The 19,619-nt window shown below is 44.1% G+C and overlaps 2 protein-coding genes across 4 annotated transcripts; one reads left to right on the top strand and one right to left on the bottom strand.

Moving 5' to 3' along the window:
* Positions 1-1,723: 1,723 nt before the first annotated feature.
* med23 (mediator complex subunit 23) lies at positions 1,724-13,359 on the bottom strand. 2 transcript variants are annotated; one of them, XM_029141527.2, is made up of 31 exons: positions 13,185-13,359; positions 12,685-12,716; positions 12,409-12,496; positions 12,204-12,328; positions 11,894-12,005; positions 11,631-11,729; positions 11,414-11,515; positions 11,255-11,324; positions 11,055-11,167; positions 10,872-10,967; positions 10,186-10,203; positions 7,355-7,561; positions 7,078-7,221; positions 6,795-6,940; positions 6,457-6,702; positions 6,227-6,369; positions 5,943-6,117; positions 5,622-5,785; positions 5,362-5,486; positions 5,056-5,261; positions 4,785-4,965; positions 4,525-4,695; positions 4,207-4,423; positions 3,980-4,089; positions 3,775-3,901; positions 3,258-3,423; positions 3,085-3,157; positions 2,778-2,992; positions 2,580-2,700; positions 2,367-2,498; positions 1,724-2,282 (listed from the first exon to the last, which is right to left on the bottom strand). In XM_029141527.2, the coding sequence occupies exons 1-31, from the start codon at positions 13,233-13,235 to the stop codon at positions 2,091-2,093; spliced, it is 4,167 nt and encodes a 1,388-aa protein (XP_028997360.1). In that variant the 5' UTR covers positions 13,236-13,359; the 3' UTR covers positions 1,724-2,090. The 2 variants fall into 2 exon arrangements, with proteins under 2 accessions (XP_028997360.1, XP_028997361.1); XM_029141528.2 differs by lacking the exon at positions 10,186-10,203.
* Positions 13,360-13,723: 364 nt separating this feature from the next.
* Positions 13,724-19,523, top strand: il20ra (interleukin 20 receptor, alpha). Of its 2 annotated transcripts, XM_029141127.3 has the most exons (9): positions 13,724-13,811; positions 14,233-14,282; positions 15,109-15,265; positions 16,029-16,152; positions 16,422-16,633; positions 16,713-16,888; positions 17,012-17,156; positions 17,322-17,458; positions 17,621-19,523. In XM_029141127.3, the coding sequence occupies exons 3-9, from the start codon at positions 15,217-15,219 to the stop codon at positions 18,527-18,529; spliced, it is 1,752 nt and encodes a 583-aa protein (XP_028996960.1). In that variant the 5' UTR covers positions 13,724-13,811; positions 14,233-14,282; positions 15,109-15,216; the 3' UTR covers positions 18,530-19,523. The 2 variants fall into 2 exon arrangements, with proteins under 2 accessions (XP_028996960.1, XP_040925461.1); XM_041069527.2 differs by lacking the exons at positions 13,724-13,811; positions 14,233-14,282 and having other exon boundaries at positions 14,983-15,265.
* Positions 19,524-19,619: the final 96 nt, after the last annotated feature.

Raw genomic sequence — 19,619 nt, 5'->3', positions numbered from 1 at the left:
GCAGAACCTCACCTGCCGACAGACGCTGCTATCGATAAACCCATTAAAGTGTCTGCAAACGTACCATAAATTTGCTGGTTACAGGTATAAAATGCTGCTATGAAGTCAGTCTGAGAGACAATAGGCAGCGAAGTCAGTGGTCTGTGATGCAAAACATGCTCTCAAGTCGCATGGATACTTGAGCAATAGATCGAACGAGGTTTAAATTACAGGAATGAAGCAGATGTAATTCAGTAGCTGATATTTTAGCTTCACACTCACCGGCTTTATATACTTCAAAGCTGAGCTTCCCACACAATGCAAACACGCATAAAACAACAGCTTCATTCAAGCATGTTGTGATTTTGAATCTTCCTTGTGTGTTCACATCCCACAGGCGCATGTTGCCACATTATATTAGGAGCCACAGGTGCAACAGCACATGCACTGACCTACATCTGAACAGGGTCTTATAGAGAAATCATCCAATGACTCATGTACATACAGAGAGAGAGAGACTGAGCAGAATGACTAAACACCCAGAGAGCATGTCGTTAGTTGCGACGGTTGACCTAGTGAACATTAAACTTTAATGAAGAGGAATAATTATATTAACCTTAAAAAAATCAATATTTCTCTACTTGAAGCCGCTGCTCCTTTGATGCCACCCAGGACGACTAAGTGTTGAATTCTGCACTGTCATCGCATGAAAGTCACAAGAGATGCCCAAGTCTCTAATGTGATTAACAGCTTCACATAACGTTCATGTAATTCGGTTAGCGCTGACCTGGTGAAGCTCTAATGTAATTGAAAGTGGATAAGTAAGAGTGATGGAGCAGGGGCCTGATTCGTGTCGCTGCTCTGTATGAAGCGCGCGGTGGGGACGGTGGTCGTCCAGAGGACGCCGCCGGCGCAACTGGGTGCGATACCAGCAGTACCAGTTCACCTGTTCTATCTATAGTTCACCCAGCTTAATGACTGATTGTGTTTAAACACTGTACAGATCCCTAGTGCTTTACCTTGTCACCTTAGTGCAGGGGAGCAGCAGGGGGCTATGTGCGATCATCACCGGTGGGGGCGGTTATACTGTAGGTCATCAGCAGCAGCAAGGATGAGGAAACGTGCTGCAACATAGAAGATCGCCGTGGAGCAGGCGGCGTGGGATATTTGGCCATTAATAGTAATGTTTGCACTGAATTCCCTCACAGTCTTAGGATTTGAATAGCCTGCAAAGCATCTTGAACGCTTCAGAGTTTCCAGCGTGCACCCGCACCCGAAGGCACCAGTTTAATTATAATTTGATTTACTGACCCAACAAATATGCCCTGAGGATTTGGACACAACTCCCTTTCAGCATTAGTTTTATTGCCAACTGTCAAGTGGCAAAAATCCCAGATTTAACTAACTCGCCGCCAAGTGTTCTTGGCTCAAGCTGAGCTTTCCACCAGTTTTAATGGATTTTTGTTCAATGTTGTTTCTAATATCATCTGGCGGAGACAAAGAGTAAACTCTAATGGGGCCAATAGGACAGCTAATGTCCTGATAACGCTGGAGACACACTTACAAGTGCTGGGGCTCCCTCTACTGGTGAAAGGCATCAATGCTGCATTCAGTTGAAGGAGTGATTTTAGCACCTTTATCCAAAACTGGGTCGTCTAAGTCCCAGCCCACCTGCACCTCGCTCAGAGATGAGCCTGTGTGATATTCACACTGGTCCCCCTGTCTTTATGAAAAGGAGTAGAAGTTGAAACAAGAATAGCAAAATATTTTAATGAAGCCATATTATTGTACAGTATAAAAATGAGGTTACACTGAAAACTAATAGACATTGGTAAAAAAAAGAGTGCATGTGTTTCTTGAGTTTCTTGATAGGAGTCGTTTCAATGCTTAAAGATTGTTCACGTCATGATTCTCTGTAACTAAATCAGCTCTTCTGAATTCATGTCAATGATTAAACAGGGCTGCAGGCTGTTTAATGTGTAATGTGGGGTTTTTTGTGTTTCAGGACTCAAGCCCAGAACAAACAGGCAGCTCGCCAGGGTTTTTGTTCCTGAATGTTCAATCTGGGAATCACAAAAAAACAAATGCACGACAGTGTTTATCCAGTCTGCCTACATGGGGTTGTGTGTGTGCTGTGAGGAGGAGGGCGACGCAGCTGCAGCGGACGAGGAGAGGGACGGGGGAGCGGGCTGAGGGGTGGAGGAAGAGGCAGCGGCGACGACTGACGACGTCTCGATCTTGTGTGTGATGAAGCGCAGACGCAGCTTCATGGCCGGACGCAGAGTCATGATGATTTTCTCCACCTAGAGGAGAGAAATAGGAATGAATGGAGAAGGTTAACACTTTAGACTGAATTGGACAATTATAATAATCTAAAAGTGCCAGACCTGTTCCTTCACACTGTCTCCAGTGTACATGTATTTGATGTGATAGAGGAAGTCGCAGATGGGGTCCATGTAGCTGAGATGCTGGCAGTGCTGGTCCACAGCCTGGAGCATCTCATAGAAGGCCACACCAATCTAAATATACAAGCCCAGGAGAAATGAGACTAACCTGACAACGCACAACTTAACAAGCAAATGCAGGTCTAGTTTAATCACCTCCAACATGCACCGCGTCCTCTCCTGCTGGAAGCGCTGCAGGAACGGCCCCACCAGATGATACACATAGAGCAACTGGAACTCCGTCTGGACGATGGGCTTCAGGGTCTCTGACAGGAATCTACACAGGCACCAATGTGTGTTAATGATTATGAGCGAGGAGACATGGGCTAAAAAGCTGTGTAAAATGGTCCATACTTGGGAATCAGGGACAGCTGCCCGATAGACGAGTGATGCCAGACGGCGTGCGCCAGCGCCAGCACGTAACTGCAGTTCATCTCGCTGTAGCTCTGGTGGCAGGCGGTGAAGTCCAGCAGGGCGAAGGGGTAACCTGCCCACTCCATCTCGGACGTCAGGGTCGCAGAGCCGATCACAGACACGATGCGGTCGTGGAGAACGATCCAGTAGGGTTCCTAACGGAGGAGAAAGGGAGTGGTCTCAGTGAACAAATGGGAGGATTTAGCAGAGTAGAGTCTAGTTGGAGTGAGTTTGTGAATAATCTTACAGGCAGTGCAGTGATCACAAGTCCAATGGCATTCATCCATGCTGTGATATTTTCTCTGGGAACCAGGGGCTGGCTAAAAGATGGAAGGAAAACAAAGACACTAATTGATATTTGACAGACAATATTAGGCTTCATGCAAAAATGAAAGAATCCATGCAGTTTTTCCCTCATACCTCTTCAAAACCACATTGAGCAGAGCGTTGCCCACGTCTTTTCCGGGTACTGCCAGAGCCATCAGCTCGACACAGGTGACGTGCAGGGCGTGGGCCGCCGGGTTGGGGAACTCGTTAAATCTCCAGTCACAGTTGGGGAACGGACCGGGTGACTTCCCCGCCATCGGTGGCAAAGAGTTAAGGTGAGAAAGTGTGACTGGAGTGGAGACCGAGTTATTAGTGAGAGGGAGCTTGTGCTTATTACCTGCCTGCTCTCTGGGTATAACATCTATCCATTAGCCACTTAGACATATCCTATGTTATTTATAGGGCACGTCGTTCTAACAACCACAATGTGTAGCTCAATAAAATAAAACTAAATTACCTCTGATACAAACAAATACTCTTTCTCTTCAACGAGACATTAAGTGAGATTAGTTGTTTCAGCACCGAGGTAGATATTATTCATGTAACACCAGAGGCCCATTGTAATTCTGTTAGTGAGGGACCAGCCACTGGCTGACATTTATAAAGATATTATCCACCAGGCGTCCGATCAGCTTGCAGTAGTAGGTGTCATCGGGGATCCAGACGTTGTCCTCTCTGGGATTCATGCCAAACTTCAGATAGGTTTCACTCAGGCACCAACCGGGGGTTCGGTTGTCCTAAGACAAACGTAAATGTAGTGTTTTAATGAATGATGACATCATCATTACTGACTTGTTTGCATGTTTCACACTGACCTTTAGAGACGACATGATGGCGTGCACCAGTTTTCTCTTTAGGTTTGTTCTGTCTCTCAGATGCCGCTCGTAGTAGTGAAGTGTGTTGTACAGGTAGGTGACTGGCCGGTCTGCAAAAACACAGTGAACACATTTGGTTTATCCCTCTCCTTCAAACCAAATGTTTAATACTGTTGCTCTTTTAACTCATGGTTAAGCCTAGTTAATCCACAGACGTGCTTAGTCACCATGGAACTTGTAAAGTCCTCCCAGATGATCCAGCAGCGTTTCCAGAGACTTGGAGACAGGAAGAAGCTCCAGGAAACGGTGGATGACAATGTCAAAGACGGGCAGGAAGCGCAGGCACACATTGCCAAAGTAGATTGGCAAGTACTGAGACTGGAGCTGCATGGGAGGGTTGACTTGTTCTGCAAGACCCTCAAAGTACAGCTTCTCTGGGTATTTCTAGAAAGATGACAACAAACTTTTACATTAGCTTTGTTTTTTTTTCTTTAAATCTGATCTGACCTTAATGTAACCACATTTGTCTTGTTTGCGTCATGTACCTTGTGGTAGCTCATGTGCTTATTGTGCCAGTCGCTCTGCAGCCAGTGCTCGGGGGCGTTCTCCTTCACAAAATCATTGACTCGGTTCCTGAAGTCGTTGGGCTTCAGCAGCAGCAGCTGGATTATGAAGTAACACACCTGAGCCTCGTTCCCTTCATGGCTACGCATGGCCTGAAGGCAGAGAACACATATGGAGCCTGACATATTTAAAGACACCAACGCATTGTAAACAAGTTATTTCTCAGTATTATTGTTCTTACCAGACACAGAATGAGTCTGTCCAGAGTGACTATATTGTATTTCCAAACCATATCATTGAGTATTTCAATGCACTTGTTGAGCTGTTGTCCTCCAGCTGAGGTCGAGAACTCATAGACCAGAAAATCGGCAAATGTGCGCACATGAGCCACCAGCGCTCGAGCGCCGATACGGTCCAAGACCCTGAGGAAACCAAAGTCAGCTACAGCTAAGTGAACTTTAACTAAGGCACAGAACAATGTTTATTTATAGAATACACAAATTAAAATCCACCTATAGCCAATCTGGTTGATCTGGTCTGTCTCCAGCAGCATCTTCCACAGTAGACAGAGGAACAGAGGGGGTGAGCCCTGCATGGAGAAGTGGGTAATGATGTCGTTCTCATTAGCCATCGACTTCCACTTCCTGTACTCCTCTTCTACGTTCTTCTTCAGGTTGAAACGTGACTCCTGAGGAACATTGTTCTGCTTGAAGAACGCCTGTTGATGAAATGGAATGAGATGGGAGTCATTAGGTCACGAGGAATCTGAAGTGAAGAACATAACTAAGTGTGTCACTGTCATGTAACATAACCTATACCTGTAGTGGAGGAGGGAAGCAGGATAGTGTGTGTGAAGCCCAATTATGAGGCGTGAAGGTCATGATGGTCTGCAGAATGTCCTTACACCAAGTCCCTTGGATGGAGTCTGATCCTGTGAAAAAGTCTGCACACATACAAACAAGCTGTTGACACTTAAATAAATATATTGGAGATAATTTGGTGAACTGAGGCATGCGAGTCAGTCAGTTAGACAACCTGTATTACTTATAAGAAGCGAGAGTGAGAAAGTGACCGGTACCAGTGACGTGTGTGGCTCTGGCCAAGGTGAGGATAAGGGCTCGATTTAGTTCCTCTGATTCGGCTGAGAGAATCGTCTTGGGGTCGTTGAGGAAGCGGGTGAACTGCGGCTGCACCTCTGAACTCCCCAACGCTGTGATGAGCCGCAGAGCTGTGCTCTCAACACTGGAGAACGTGAGACACAGTAGGATCTCCACTGAGATGTGCAATGGGACCTTTGGTGTAATCACTCTTTTTAAATGTATGTGTGTGTGTGTGTGTGTGTGTGTGTGTGTGTGTGTGTGTGTGTGTGTGTGTGTGTGTGTGTGTGTGTTCCTGTTACCAAAGATGCAGCTGATTCTGGTTGGTCTGAGGAACAGCAGCCAGACTGTGCAGATGACTGAGCAGCTGGACTCTGTAGTGCGGCTGAATGTGATGCATCCTGTAGCTGAACATCTCCAGCAACGTATGCAGGATGCCCCACGCGTGAGACTTGAACACATTGGGCAACAACTGGCCTGAAATGACAGCATGAGGACGTCAAGAAAAATTCATGTTCTACTCTGTCTCTTCTAACTTATGCTCAGAAGCACACGGGACATATTCCAATCAATCAAATGTACTCACTGATGAATCCTTTGATGCCCAGTGACTCGATCTCCATGTAGACCAACAGTCTGCTGTATGTTTCCACCAGGGCAGGAGCCAGAGCAACACTGGACTTAGCATGGGCCAATTTTATAACACGGGTGGCAATGCTGTGGATCAGACTGGACAAACAGGCAGACGGACAGCACAGTGAGGGTAAGGATAACAACAATATCTGTGTGCCCATGTTAATGTAAAGGTAACCATACCTCATCTTTGCATGTACTGTGAGTGAATCCAGCAGGTTCATCGGCAGAGGGGTGACAGACCCTGATGCCACACAGTTGATGCCGGGCAGGTTGATCCTCATAGATCCGTTGCCATAGATCGTCTCTACCAGGACGCCCATAGGCAAGGTGAAGCATTCTGAGTTGGTGCTGTAGGCGTTACACAGCAGGGCGATCTTATAGTCAGACATACCCAGGGTCTTACTACGCAGTGACTGTTGGAGAAACCTACGAGGCAGGAGAGCGGGGGCCTTGCATTAGCTCAAACTTAACAGAGCGTAAATAACATATTTCATGCTCCAGTATCTAGAGATGCGTACTCGTGGTGCAATTTCAGAGAGTGTGGTATTGGTATCTGTAGTTTGGAGTTGTCACTCTGAGCTTTGCGATTCAGGTGGATCCAAATGCAGGTCATAGCAAAAGAATGAGTCGACTGGGGTTTGTTGATGTCGGGAACAGGGATGCACTGAAGACAGAGGGAAAACACAAATTCAGTGAAATTAGTGTCAAAGTACAAGGAAAAACAAAATCAACTCTTCTACGACATTGAATATCTCAAACATCTGAAAAAGAAAGCAATCTAACACTAATGGTCATTCACACCTCTTTTTCAGGGTAAAGCAGGTCAAAGAGCTTCATGACAGGCAGGAAGTCGGCTAGGGCATTCTTCTGAATGCTTCCCGATATGAACTGGAGCAGGACCCACATTAGGTGGTCTCTCCCTTTGATAAGACCTCGACCTGCAAGCTGCAAAAGAAAAATCACCCAAAGTGCCTATTAAATCCATTTACACTATCAACAGTGTACAATATTCTTTATTAGTGAAGCAAGGATGCAAGCAATCATAATGCAATCCTGCACCCTCTATTTTCTTCATTACCTTTTGGTGTAATGACAGCACCATGTGTGGGAAGCTTGCGAACTGAAACAACACAAAGAAGATGAGCTGGGAGGAGAGATGCTGCCACAGCAGCTGGCTGGTTCCTCCGATATCTGTGTCAAACTTTTCCTCAGTCTCCGATCGCTCCATCGCGTACACCACCAGGTCCACCAGCTGCTCCTCCAGCACCGGGCATCGCTGCTTTTGCTGACAGGGGAGGTGGGGAGTGTTAAAGGAGGAGGAAAACAGGGGGCAGGAGAGAGAGGAGGTTAAACAGGGATATGGAAGAAAAAGGCATCCAAGGACGGAAAGAGACGGAGAACAAAAGGAGGGTGAGAATAACACGAGAGACAGAGGGAGAGAAGGGCAGATGAAAGAAAAAAGGCAGAGGGAGAAAAAGGATGACAAGAAGATCACCATTAAAACATTTCACATACAACATTTTAAGGTAATCGTTGGAAATTAAACAATCAAACAGTTCCCCATCCCCTTCATGCAGGCCTGCATCACCTCCCACTCTGTGCATCTTTCTTTTTTTCTATTGGTGCTCCTGGAGTTATAACAAAGTAAAAGCCTAATCGATCCAGGACACTTCCTCATTGCATTAAATTTCGTCATTAGTTCTCTACAGCTCCAGTGTACACAGAAAGTTGCAGCTTATAGAAAGGGATTTATGGTGAGTGAGTAAAACAATCACAATGGAGGTTTTCAGAGAACTCATAATACAAATGAATATTTAAAGCTCTTTGTCTGCAATAACCTCAATCTTTAGCTAACCAAACGAGTAATGCAGTGTAAAAAGAGTAAAAAGTAAAGAAGGAAAGACAGGAGGAGAAAAAGGAGGGATGTGAGGCAACAGTCTGAAAAATGGCAGAAGACACTGTGAGACAGTGGATTCCCATAATGATAGAAAGGCAGGTTAAAAAAGGTGCAGTGTGAAAATTTAGTGACGTGTAGCTGTGAGGTTACGGTTTATCACCACGAACTGAACGTGAACGTCTCCACGCCCTCGACCCCTCTCTCTCTCCAAATGCCTGACGGCCACATTAAGTAGCAATATGTCAAGCAATTATGTTACTTCAGATGGAAATGAGACAACTACTCTTACTGTTGCCACACTGTAGGGTTTGGTTTTGTCTGTCTCTTCTGATGAAGATGTTACATTTCCATCCATAGCTTACCGAAATCTTTTACACTGCACCTTTAAGAGTTGAAAACACTTCATGTGAGCCAAGTGCAATCTTCTGCGTGGGCTGGAGTCAGATTGTCATGTAGATGGCTGTGCAGACATTTCACTGAATTAAAACGCTCTCTAGTAACAAAGTAGGAGTGAGAATCTGCACTGTAGGCCTTAACTGGCTTCTGTTCACACAACCAGGACACCGCACAGCACAGAGCACTGATATGACACAGCACAGCACAAGGACACCATGGACACCAAATCAAATTAAATATCGCAGCGAGGTCCTGCATGCAGGTGTGGAAAGGTGGGGAAGTGGTGTGTTTGGAAAGAAGGAGAAGCGTAACCGTGAGGAGGATCGTCGCTTCTCTTCCCCTGTCCTCAAACACCCACACGCATGCACGCACAAACACACAAAACGAGAGAGAAGGCAAGAGAGGTGGAGAGGAGGGAAGGTTTCCATCAAGGTTCTACCTATCCAACCAACAAGTGACCCATACTCCCACGTATCACACACCAACACACTAGGTAACGTCATTCTAGTCCATAAACATGACATTAACCTCTCAAATGTACACCAAACCAAACAACTGCAGCCTTTTATTGCTGCTATTCATTAACTGTGAACATCACCCAGTCAGACAGCCAATCAGAATCACCCCTCAGCCGACCTGGGCAAAACACTGACCACAAGGTGTTTAACGACAAGCATCATGTCTTCTGTTATTTGAGACATCTGTGCACATGCACTTCAACCATTCATCAGATGCTAAGCTGATAATTTAAAAAGCAACCTCATCTTTAATCAAAGGAGTTAAAGCTTCAACAATTGGTCTTAATTCACTGAGCAGGTTGCTCAGTTGTATGACATAAACCCATCTACTGCTGCTCTCTGGAAATTGTAGTTCATTTAGTCTTGATTCATTTCTTAGCTTTACCCAATAATGAAGTAAAGCTGATCATCTAAAGAGCACAGTGTGCCTAAAACAGTGTCACTTTGCCCAAATCAGCAATACAAAAGAAGAAGCAGCATGAAGTCAGACAATGAGACGACCTCTAACAGGCGAAGAGTCGACTACATCCACACATGCAGTGCAGCAGGACCTGAAGTGTCAGCAGCAGGGTTTCAAGTCAGACATGCTTCAGATCAGCGTGTGAGCTCACTAATCTTAACCCTCACACATCATCCTAGTATAAAAACTCAATCTGGAACACAAACTACCATCAGCCTTTGCTTTAATCAAGAAAACATAGAAAAATCTTAACATGGCCCATATGTGGAAGTTACGATGCCTTAACAAAATTGTGTGGCTTCAGCCACTATTTCTCATTGGTACTTGTTCATCTGTATTAAATATAGACATAAATGTGCAGGTCAAATTCAAACTCCATGGTTAATCAATCGATTGTCACCCTTCAGCACATTCATCTGCCTCTATGTTTGGCCACATTTGTCTCCTTCTGCCACGTTTATGCCTGTGATGCCCTGCTGAGGCCAGTTCAAGCTCTGTAGCATTTCTCTGCTCCGTTTCAACTTTTTTGAGTCCATTTTCCACCCACTTCTACAACGTCAGCATGCCTGAAAAGCTGAGCATCCAGCAGGCTGGTTAGTTGGTAAGTCAGGTGACCAGGAAGAGGAACAATAACATACCTGGGCAATGTTCAGAGTCTAGAGAGCGCATGGCAGAGAGACAGACAAAACCAATACACAACCAGAGAAAAAAGAAAGAAACAAACAAAGAGGGAGGGAGAGACAGAGAAAAGTGGTGACTAAGGAGCTAGGTTGTTCACTGTCTGTTCAGCACAGTTAGTATCAACTCAGCCAATTTAGACATAAAAACAGAAGTCTGGGTTATTGGCTCATGCTTTAAGTGAAAAAACAACTAACCAACAACATATTAAAGTGAAAGTTATTGCTTTGTGTTAGGGACAACCTGCCTGGACATGTTAACACAAGCTTCTATGGCTGAGCTCAGTTCACGGAGAATGGCTGAGTTGAAACTGCATGAACCCAACAGGGCAAACTAACACCAGTGCATCATGGGTCAAGCTCACAGCATTGGCTTGCTTTACACATGGTCTTATACAGCTGTGTGTTATCAGGGAACAATGGAGGGCAAGGGCTAGAGGGAGAAGAGCATTGAATGGAGAAGTTAAAAAAAGATCCAGGTAAGAATGAACAGAAACAGAAACAGAAGAGGTGAACAGATAGGGTAAAGGATTATAATGAAGAGAGGAACAGATGGGAGAGGTTCTGCAGAAAGGGGGGGGGGGGCTGAAAGGGACAAATGATGACAGCAGGGGACCAAGGAGCAAAAGCAGAAGTGGTTGTTCTACCTGTTTGTTGAGTCCTAGCATGTTGCAGACCATCTCCCTTGAGTACGGCTGTTCCAGTACATAGCGCAGTAAGCCCGTCTGGGGCTCAAAGAGATCCTTAATATAAGGAGAGCAACACATCATTATGCATGTGTGGGAACATCTGCACATATCAGTAAAGCGTTCCGAGTATGTACACGTTACCTTGTCAAAGGGCAACATGCCCCTCAGAGGGAAGCGGAGAGTGGTGGGGTCTAGCTTCCAGGAGTTACAGATGGCCCCACTATTGTTGACCACGGGTAGCAGGCTGCATCGTCCTGTGGAATTGCATTATATACTTGTGTTACACTCACTGTTGGACACAAAGATTTCATCCTGGAACTACAGCTTTTTGTGTGTCTTACCACAAATTGAGTTGATTCTGGCTGTGGGTCTGAAACTGTCCACAAAGTCTGATATCAAGCTACCTAGAAGCTACACATAAAGAGATGCAGCATAAGAAAGGATTGTATAGGTTTATGACAACACAACTGCAAACATACAGACTCTAAAGACACACTTACCCAGTGTGCCAACTGACCCTCTGGATAAAGTTTTCTGATTTCAGTGACTGCAAAGTAGGCCGGCAGAAGACAGGCATTTCTGTCCAGGATATACTCCACTACCTAAAATACACCCAAACAAGAACATGGAAAACAGCTGAATAAACCGAAAACATACAGAAATAGTACAAAATGTAACTAATTACATTTAATACAATTAAGGCAAAAAGACACGCACCTCTCTGGCGGCTAGAAGTTGTTGGAGAATAGCTGAGCTGACAACAGTAGGAACTGTCTGAATTTTATCTAAAACAGCTTTCAACAGGTCCCGAACCCCCTGAAACATATCAACATACACTGTGACTCAAACTATAAATCAGTTGATTCTGGAACACACACGATCCTGGACTTTTGTATTATGATTCCAGTCCTGCTTTTTAATGCATTACAGCGCTATTAATGAATTGACTGTCATCAGCTGCATGTGTCTGTGTCAAAGACCTTGTAGTCCACCCCTCCAATGATCTTGCGAATAAGTCTGAATGTTAGTGCCCACAACTGTGTCCTTTCCCACTCCAAACTATCAGAGCTTATCAGAGCGCCACACACCATCCTACGAACAGACAAAGGATTCATTAAAGAGATGATTCAGACAAAACATCTATACCAGACAAGAATGCCAGCACAAAATGTGGAAATTATCTCACAACTTTAACCAGATTAAAAGCTACTGATTTATATTAATTAAATAACTAAGAGGTAGCAGTGAAAAATGAGTGAGTGCTGCTTTTTGCAGCAGCTGTGTGGGTACCTGGGTGGTAACAGGCTGGTCTCCACAGCCATACCTAGGCAGTCATACAGGAAGGAGATTCTTTTGGGACTGTGCTGGCCGTGCGTGAACCGAACTATCCACTGTACACACTGCTCATGAGACTCCTGCATTAGGAAACATAAGCAGATTTAAGCATCGTAGCCAATCACCTCACTGTGTATGTGAGCTCGCCTTGAATAGACACCTGTGGTAGTGTTCCCCAATATTGTCTGAAGGCTCCAAGACAACTGATCAGTTTAGTCCTCTCATCCTCTGGAGTGTCCATAAACATCCTAGAACACAAACCCAGTGACAGCCAGTGAAAATAAAATTCCTTACTGCAAAATACACACTTTAATGCCTTTTGACATATACTTATACGAAAATGAAAAGATAACCCATAATAATACCTTCCTGAACCTGAGCATCATTCATTTAAATAACAGCCCAGTAAGTATATATGTGTTTAGAGCCATCTTACCCAGCAAAGGCCTCTTCTATCATCTCCGTTTTCTGAGAGGAAGAAGAAAGTAAAGCTTATTATTATGTGGAAGACAAAACACTATTTAGCCCCTTACCTTCATTTAGTGTTTTATTTTGTCGACCTGGGGATAATAAAGGTAATAACACGTATCTGTTTAGCCGCATGTGTGCACACTGACTTCAAACGTTAATCGGGTACAATATACAGCATCTGGTAGTGACAAATATCAGCGGTGTGACTGCCTGTCGCTCTTTTCCTTATGGCAAGTAAAATGCTTTATAAATAAACTGTGTGTCAGAGTATGTGAAAGTAACTGTTCGCAATTGGTTGAAAACGAAAACTTGAATAGCCTTTCTAAATACCATGCAAGCCAATAAATATTTCAACGTTAATTAAAATTAAAAACAGTCTAGTAATGTTTGATATCAGTGAATGCTGTCGTCTGAATGCTAATAACTGTTAGCTATAAAAAACAGTTTTTAAAGACTTTCAATTACCACAACATCTTCAAAGATGTTCTGGAGTTGAGATTCCATTGTGAGCGCCATATTTGCAACATAAACGTGCTAATTTTTACTCTACCATCACACAAATCTATGGGGTTACTCCTTATTGTGTTTGCCAGTACAGACAAAGCTGTAACAAGCTAAATGCTAACAGGCAGTTGAAAGCGCCGTCGGACGCTGCTGTACAACAGCCAAAACATTCCCGAGACACAACGGAAAATTCGGTTCCGCTTCGTTTTGTGTTTTATTATTGTGTGTTACTCACAAAACTATAATAATTATGTTACAACAATATTGTTAGCGTGACATATTTCGCGATAATGCACATGCTGGTCACAGTCGGTGTGTGTTTGTGTGCAATTTATATTTTACAGCTGTAAAATTTGTGACTTGGAGGTTGTTGTAACACGTGTCGGCCAGTAGTGTTCACTGTTGGGCTTCACAATGCTCTAGGTGTTACTTTGCGTGTATAACAAGGTAATTTAAGAGCTCCCCAGGTGAAGTACGGTACCTCAGGAGAATGTTAATTTTCTTTGTCATGTGCCACGTAGCTGACTTTAAGAATAAATAAAAGACCTGACCACTCTGTTTGGATATGATTAAATTTTGTAACCACAGGTAAGCTTTTGTGGATTTCTTATTCACTATGCAACAGCTAAAACCAGCAAATGTTTGCTAGTTTAAATTTGTTGTTATATAAGAAATATGTTTGCCTCCTCCAGTAGAATGAAGCGAATACATTAGGCAATTTCATATTTTTTTCACAAGTTATAACATCCTTGTCTGTGACAAAGGGGCCTGAAACTGAATTTTTCAAAAGGCTCCTGTGGCTTCACTTGCCCCAGGTTAATGGTACTGTAAGGTAAACCAGGATCCTTGGTAAGTTGAGCCAACCATGAGTAAACTGAGCATCTGACTCTTCAAGTTTAACCCTGAGAGACCATTTCATTGTTTACTTCTCGCGTTAAGGAACACCCAAATAGAGTCTCAAGATCCCTGGACATTTAAACTGACTCTTCAACTGTTATGTCATCAACAGACTACCAGGTACAGATAGACTGCTGCTGCAGCCTTTGCAAGGATAAGCAGGTAGAATACTGAATGGATGGATGCTCCCTTCTCACGCTTACTTACTACTACTGTATATTACTCAGTGGGAATGGTGCAGGTTTTTATTGTTGTGAATATAAATGAGCAATTGAATAGACTTTGATAGAGCACAAAGCACACAGGGTCATTTCAGTACATCATAAACACACTTTATCATACACACACAGTTATACCCAACATGCTTCACAAGTATTTGAAAAAGGCTATAGACCAGTTAAATCTACTACTACAGTACTACTACGATAACAGTCAGAATGTATCAGTGATGTAATAAATAAATTGTGAAATGTCAACAAGTAAAATGATTTCATTATCAATGTGGAAATGTAGCTGATGGACGTGATCGGCTTAAGGGTTGGTTTCTAAACAGAATGTAGGGCAGGGATGCCACGTACAGTACACATCAGTTTTATATGTCTTTACATTGTATAGTTTTACAGGCACATGAAGATCTGATTACTTCCTCTAACAATACCCTTCTCTCTCTCCCTCCGTGCACACACACACACACACACACACACACACACACACACACACACACACACACACACACACACACACACACACACACACACACACACACACACACACACACAGGCCCCCACCTGCACAGGTGTAATGTGCAAGAACAAGTGAGGTCACATTCCTCCCTTCTTGTACACGGAAACCCGCCGTTAACTCTTTGACTGTAAATCATTGAGCGGTGACAGAGGGCCAGCCACCCTGGCTTTTCTTTTTTACTTCCTCATTGTACTTGTGGTGAATCCGCTTGAGCCTATTAACACCCGCCGTCTGACTGCTGTAGTTGTGCTGTAGCTAAGTGACGGATCCTACAGAGACCCGGCAGGAGAAGATGACAAGCCGCGGCGGGCTGAACATGTCGGCTCAGACAACATGACTGCCACAAGCAAACATGTGGTCCGCGCTGGTTGTTCTCTGCCTGTGGGTTGTGCACTCTGCAGGTACGTCAAGATGAATTTATCATCACTTAAGTCGCGTCATGTATTTTGCATGTGTGTGTAGTTAAAGTCATCTCACCATCATTACTTTAGTGCAGACAATCCTGCTCACTTATGTCTGAGAAAGCTTCAAGTGAAGGCGATGCAGATTTATTTAAGTGTTATTTTAGAGAATGGCATTAAAAACTGAAAATGTAATGTTTTAAAAAGAAGGTAAGTGTAAGATTTCATTGCAACACTGAGCAACTATTGCATGAAGAAACTTTATTTATAGTGTTTAGTACATTTGTATAACAGTAATAAAAACATATATTTAAAGTCAAAATTCAGAATTTGTTGCTATGCACAGTTTCCAAAGCCTTAGGAAATAGCTTGTTTCATGCATTAATTGAGTAAATGGCTTGAAAATGTATTTACAGTAAGTGTTCTCGGTTTATTTAAGTTTCACTTTCTAATGTACAGGTGAATGAACTGTGTTCCATGTTATGCGTAAGCTCTTTTTATATACTTTGGTTCTATTATAGCATGTTTAATGGTCCAGTGTCTACGTGACCAGAGCAGCCAGTCGTGGCAAAACACCTGAAATGCTGCCAGAGTGTTTGTGCCAACGTTTGAGAAATTAAATTCCTGCTACTGGTGATGTGGTTTAGTGCTGGAATAACTAACACGGAAATAAAAGACATTCCAGTGACTAAAATTAGCTTCAGTGATACATATTAGTATTAAAGTAAATGCATCATTTTTCTTTTTCCTTCTCCTTCCACAGCCTCCTCATCCCTTCCGAGCCCCGTCAATGTTGTTTTTTCCTCTGTGAACCTGAAGAATGTTCTTCAATGGTCACCAGGAAGTGGAACGCCAGATGACACACTCTTCACGGTGAAGTATGCCATGTAAGTGGAGTGTTGTTCATTGTTACTATTGCATTCAGGTTGCAATTAATGTTGCCCGCTGCTATGAGTTATACGAGCCTTTCTTGAGCAAGTTCCCAAAGAAACTGACAAGTAAGAAACTGATAATGAGAAGGGTGAGAGGCGCAAATGACAAAAAAATGTAACCTGATCCAAGGTTGTATAAGTTATCCTATGTAACCTGATGTCCAGACCTTGAGGGGGAGCTGAGAACGGTGGTGGTTAATGTCTAGTGCATCTTCGTTTCTCAGCTACGGCGACAGCGTGAAGGACAGCAAAGGCAAACAGGTGTACTGGAGGGAGGTGCGCCACTGTCAGAGGACACCCCACACCCGCTGCGATCTGAGCGATGAGACGTGGGACCTGGAGCAGGGCTACTACGCCAAGGTCCGCGCTGTCGGGAGCACGGGAGGGTCTTCTAATTGGACCAGGACAGTGTGGAGATTTGATCCGCTGCTGGACAGTGAGTGGCGTTCTGGTTACAAAATAAAATGGCACTGACGGGGAATCAAGTTACTCTCTGTCTGTCTGTCCATCTGTAGCTAGTGTCGGCGCTCCAGTTCTTTCTGTGAGAATAGAGGACAACAATGCCATCGTCACGATGAGGGGACCCATGAGGTACCAGCCCAACAACCGCACCCCGGTGGTTTCCATGGCAACCGTCTACCCCCAGATGACCTATAACCTCTCAGTCCACAACACATATCGTGACCACACGGTGAGCATTTACGGCTTTCTTCACCTGCATGACAAGAGCGAAGCACTTCGCACCCGTGACTTTTTCATACCATCATTCCGGTGCTGTATATATGTAACCAACCTTCTTTGTGTGTGTTGGCAGCATCATTTTCTTCTGGACAAGAGTACGTACACGTATCAGATGATGGATTATAATACCAAGTACTGCTTCTCGGCCAGGGCAAGCGTCGCTGACATGCCCGTCCACTGCCACTCCTCACTAAGGCATTGCGAAACCACACCCACAGGTACAGCGTGCGTGGGCGAGGGTGCAGGCATTTTTCCCCTGTTCGTCAGGTGGAAGGGAATGTGACTGAACGCGAATCAGAAGCGAAAGAGATTTTCATTCACTGAGAGGATGTTCTTGCCCTAGTTGCACACACATATTTGATGTGCCTCCTGTTTCCCTCCAGATCCTGCGATTGTACAGCTGCAGAGTGTGATTGTGGGTATTGTTGTTCCATCGATGTGCATCTGTGCCATTGTGTTGATTTGCTACTTTCTCTGTAACTACCTATTGGGGAAAGGACACCAAAGCCCATATGTCCTGGTAATGCACACACACACACACACACACACACACACACACACACACACACACACACACACACACACACACACACACACACACACACACACATACACACACACACACACACACACACAGGTTAGGCCCATTTTAATATCACACTCATTCTTTTTCAACCAACAGAACCCACCTTCTTTTCACTCTTCCCCTCTGAAAATCAATGAGGACAAGATCATTCTCATCACCGTCGCGCCATTGGTCGTGGATCCCGAAAAAACAGTGCACACTGACCGCTTAGACCCCCTACCAACAGACTCCACAGGACAGTCCACGGAATCTGACGATTTATTACCGGACTACGGAGCTGTAGTTGTGGGAAACAGTTGTGAGAGGAAAGACGAGCGAGTTGAAGATGGTCAGGTTGCTGGATTTAATTCTCACCAGGCAAAGCCACACCTCCCAGTGACATCAACCTCCATATGCATGCAAACTCACACACAGGGTCACACGTGGTCTCAGTTAAACTCAGGCTTGCTGAACCAAATTCATATGTGGAGGGAGGGCAGGGAATGCCAGGGGTTATTTATGAATAAAAACCCACAACCACACAATAGCTTGGCAATGGGAAATGACTTGGAAGGGAAAGATACAGATGTAAAGTTTGAGGAAGATGCAGACAAAGGCAGCAACGGAGAAAAAGTTCCCCTTCTGTCCTCGTATGCGTTCCAAAATATGATAAACAGGCCTGTTTTTGACACAGAGATACCCCACAGTGATGCTTCAAGACTTGCAGTTGACAGTGAGGAAGCTGATCATGACTTCTACGGTGAGGAAGAGGGGCAGGTCTGTATTAATTGGGACCATGAGACCAGGAGACTAGTGGTGCCAGTGGAGTTCAACAAGCAGAGAGGCGTGGAGGGAGACGGCGAGAGCGGAGACGCGTTGAGGCTGGAGAACGTGTTTGTCAGACAATCGTCCGAGGAGGCGAAGGAGGCAGAGGCACTGAGGATGATGGGGGCGGCTGGGGTGCCTGAGACCCCCATGGATGACTTTATCAGCAGATGGAAGTTAGTTATCCCAGTAGATCAGTAGACAAGCTTTTAATATTATACTGCAAACAGATCACACTATGCTAGTAATAACACACAATCAACAGCTCGGTGGGAATTCTATTTCTATAGGTCAATACAAATTCAGACTTAAACATATTACTATTCTAATTTGTATAATTGTTAATATAATATTTTCATAATATTGTATTTTTATATTGTGTGTGTGTGTGTAAATGACATGGTCACCACTGCATCACATCGCAGCCCAATAGGCATAAAAGCACTGGATTTGTCAGCACTAATGTCTGACACCAGCATAACAATGTCAGTGTACATCATCATAGCAATCTCCATGCGCAGGCGGTTAAACAGCAAGTCTCAGTTCCAGGTAAACCACCTAAACTGGTTGAGAGACCACAGGGAGGTTGATCAGTTGCAGTGTCGTGTTCATTTCCATTCTCAGTCACTGAAGAGGTTACATGAAGGATTTGTTAACCAGGAATTGTGATTTTTGTGTTCGTACAGGACGCAGACAAAGCTACAGCACTTTATAGTTTTTTCTAATTCTTGTTATACGTGTAGTGAAGTTGTTTGGCCGGCGCTCTGTGTCGGCCTCCTCTCAGCCGTCCATGTGAACTAACAGCAACCTCAAAAGAACAAAAACCTTGTGTCTCTGCATTAATGTCACTTGAGTTGGGACCTTTTTCATGAAGAAGTAAAAAAATTACGTGACAAATAATGAAGGAAGTCACAGGGAGGTTTTGTTAATGTTTTGCCAACATTGTTCCTCCTCATTCTGTTCAGTTTGTGTCTTGGGTTATTGTTGGGAATTTGTACATCAAAACTATAAACATGTTCCAACCATCAGCACAACACTAAATGAGCTTTCACCTGCTTGTATGTATTTACACAACACAGTGGGATAGAACAGTATGTTTAAAACTAAAATTACTGGGAATAGGCAGCGACAGATTTGACTATTTTTGTATATGGCAAAACAAAAATATTATTAAAATACTAAAAAAACAGCAAAATGTTGTGAGCTACTGTTTCATCGGGATTTCTTTTTTCATTGATACTGAACTTTTTTAATTATGACACCTTCAGCAGCCAAGTGAGGCGTAAACAGA

Source organism: Betta splendens, chromosome 24, assembly GCF_900634795.4.
Source record: "Betta splendens chromosome 24, fBetSpl5.4, whole genome shotgun sequence".
Lineage (NCBI taxonomy): Eukaryota > Metazoa > Chordata > Actinopteri > Anabantiformes > Osphronemidae > Betta > Betta splendens.
This window is presented reverse-complemented; position numbering and strand designations above follow the sequence as displayed.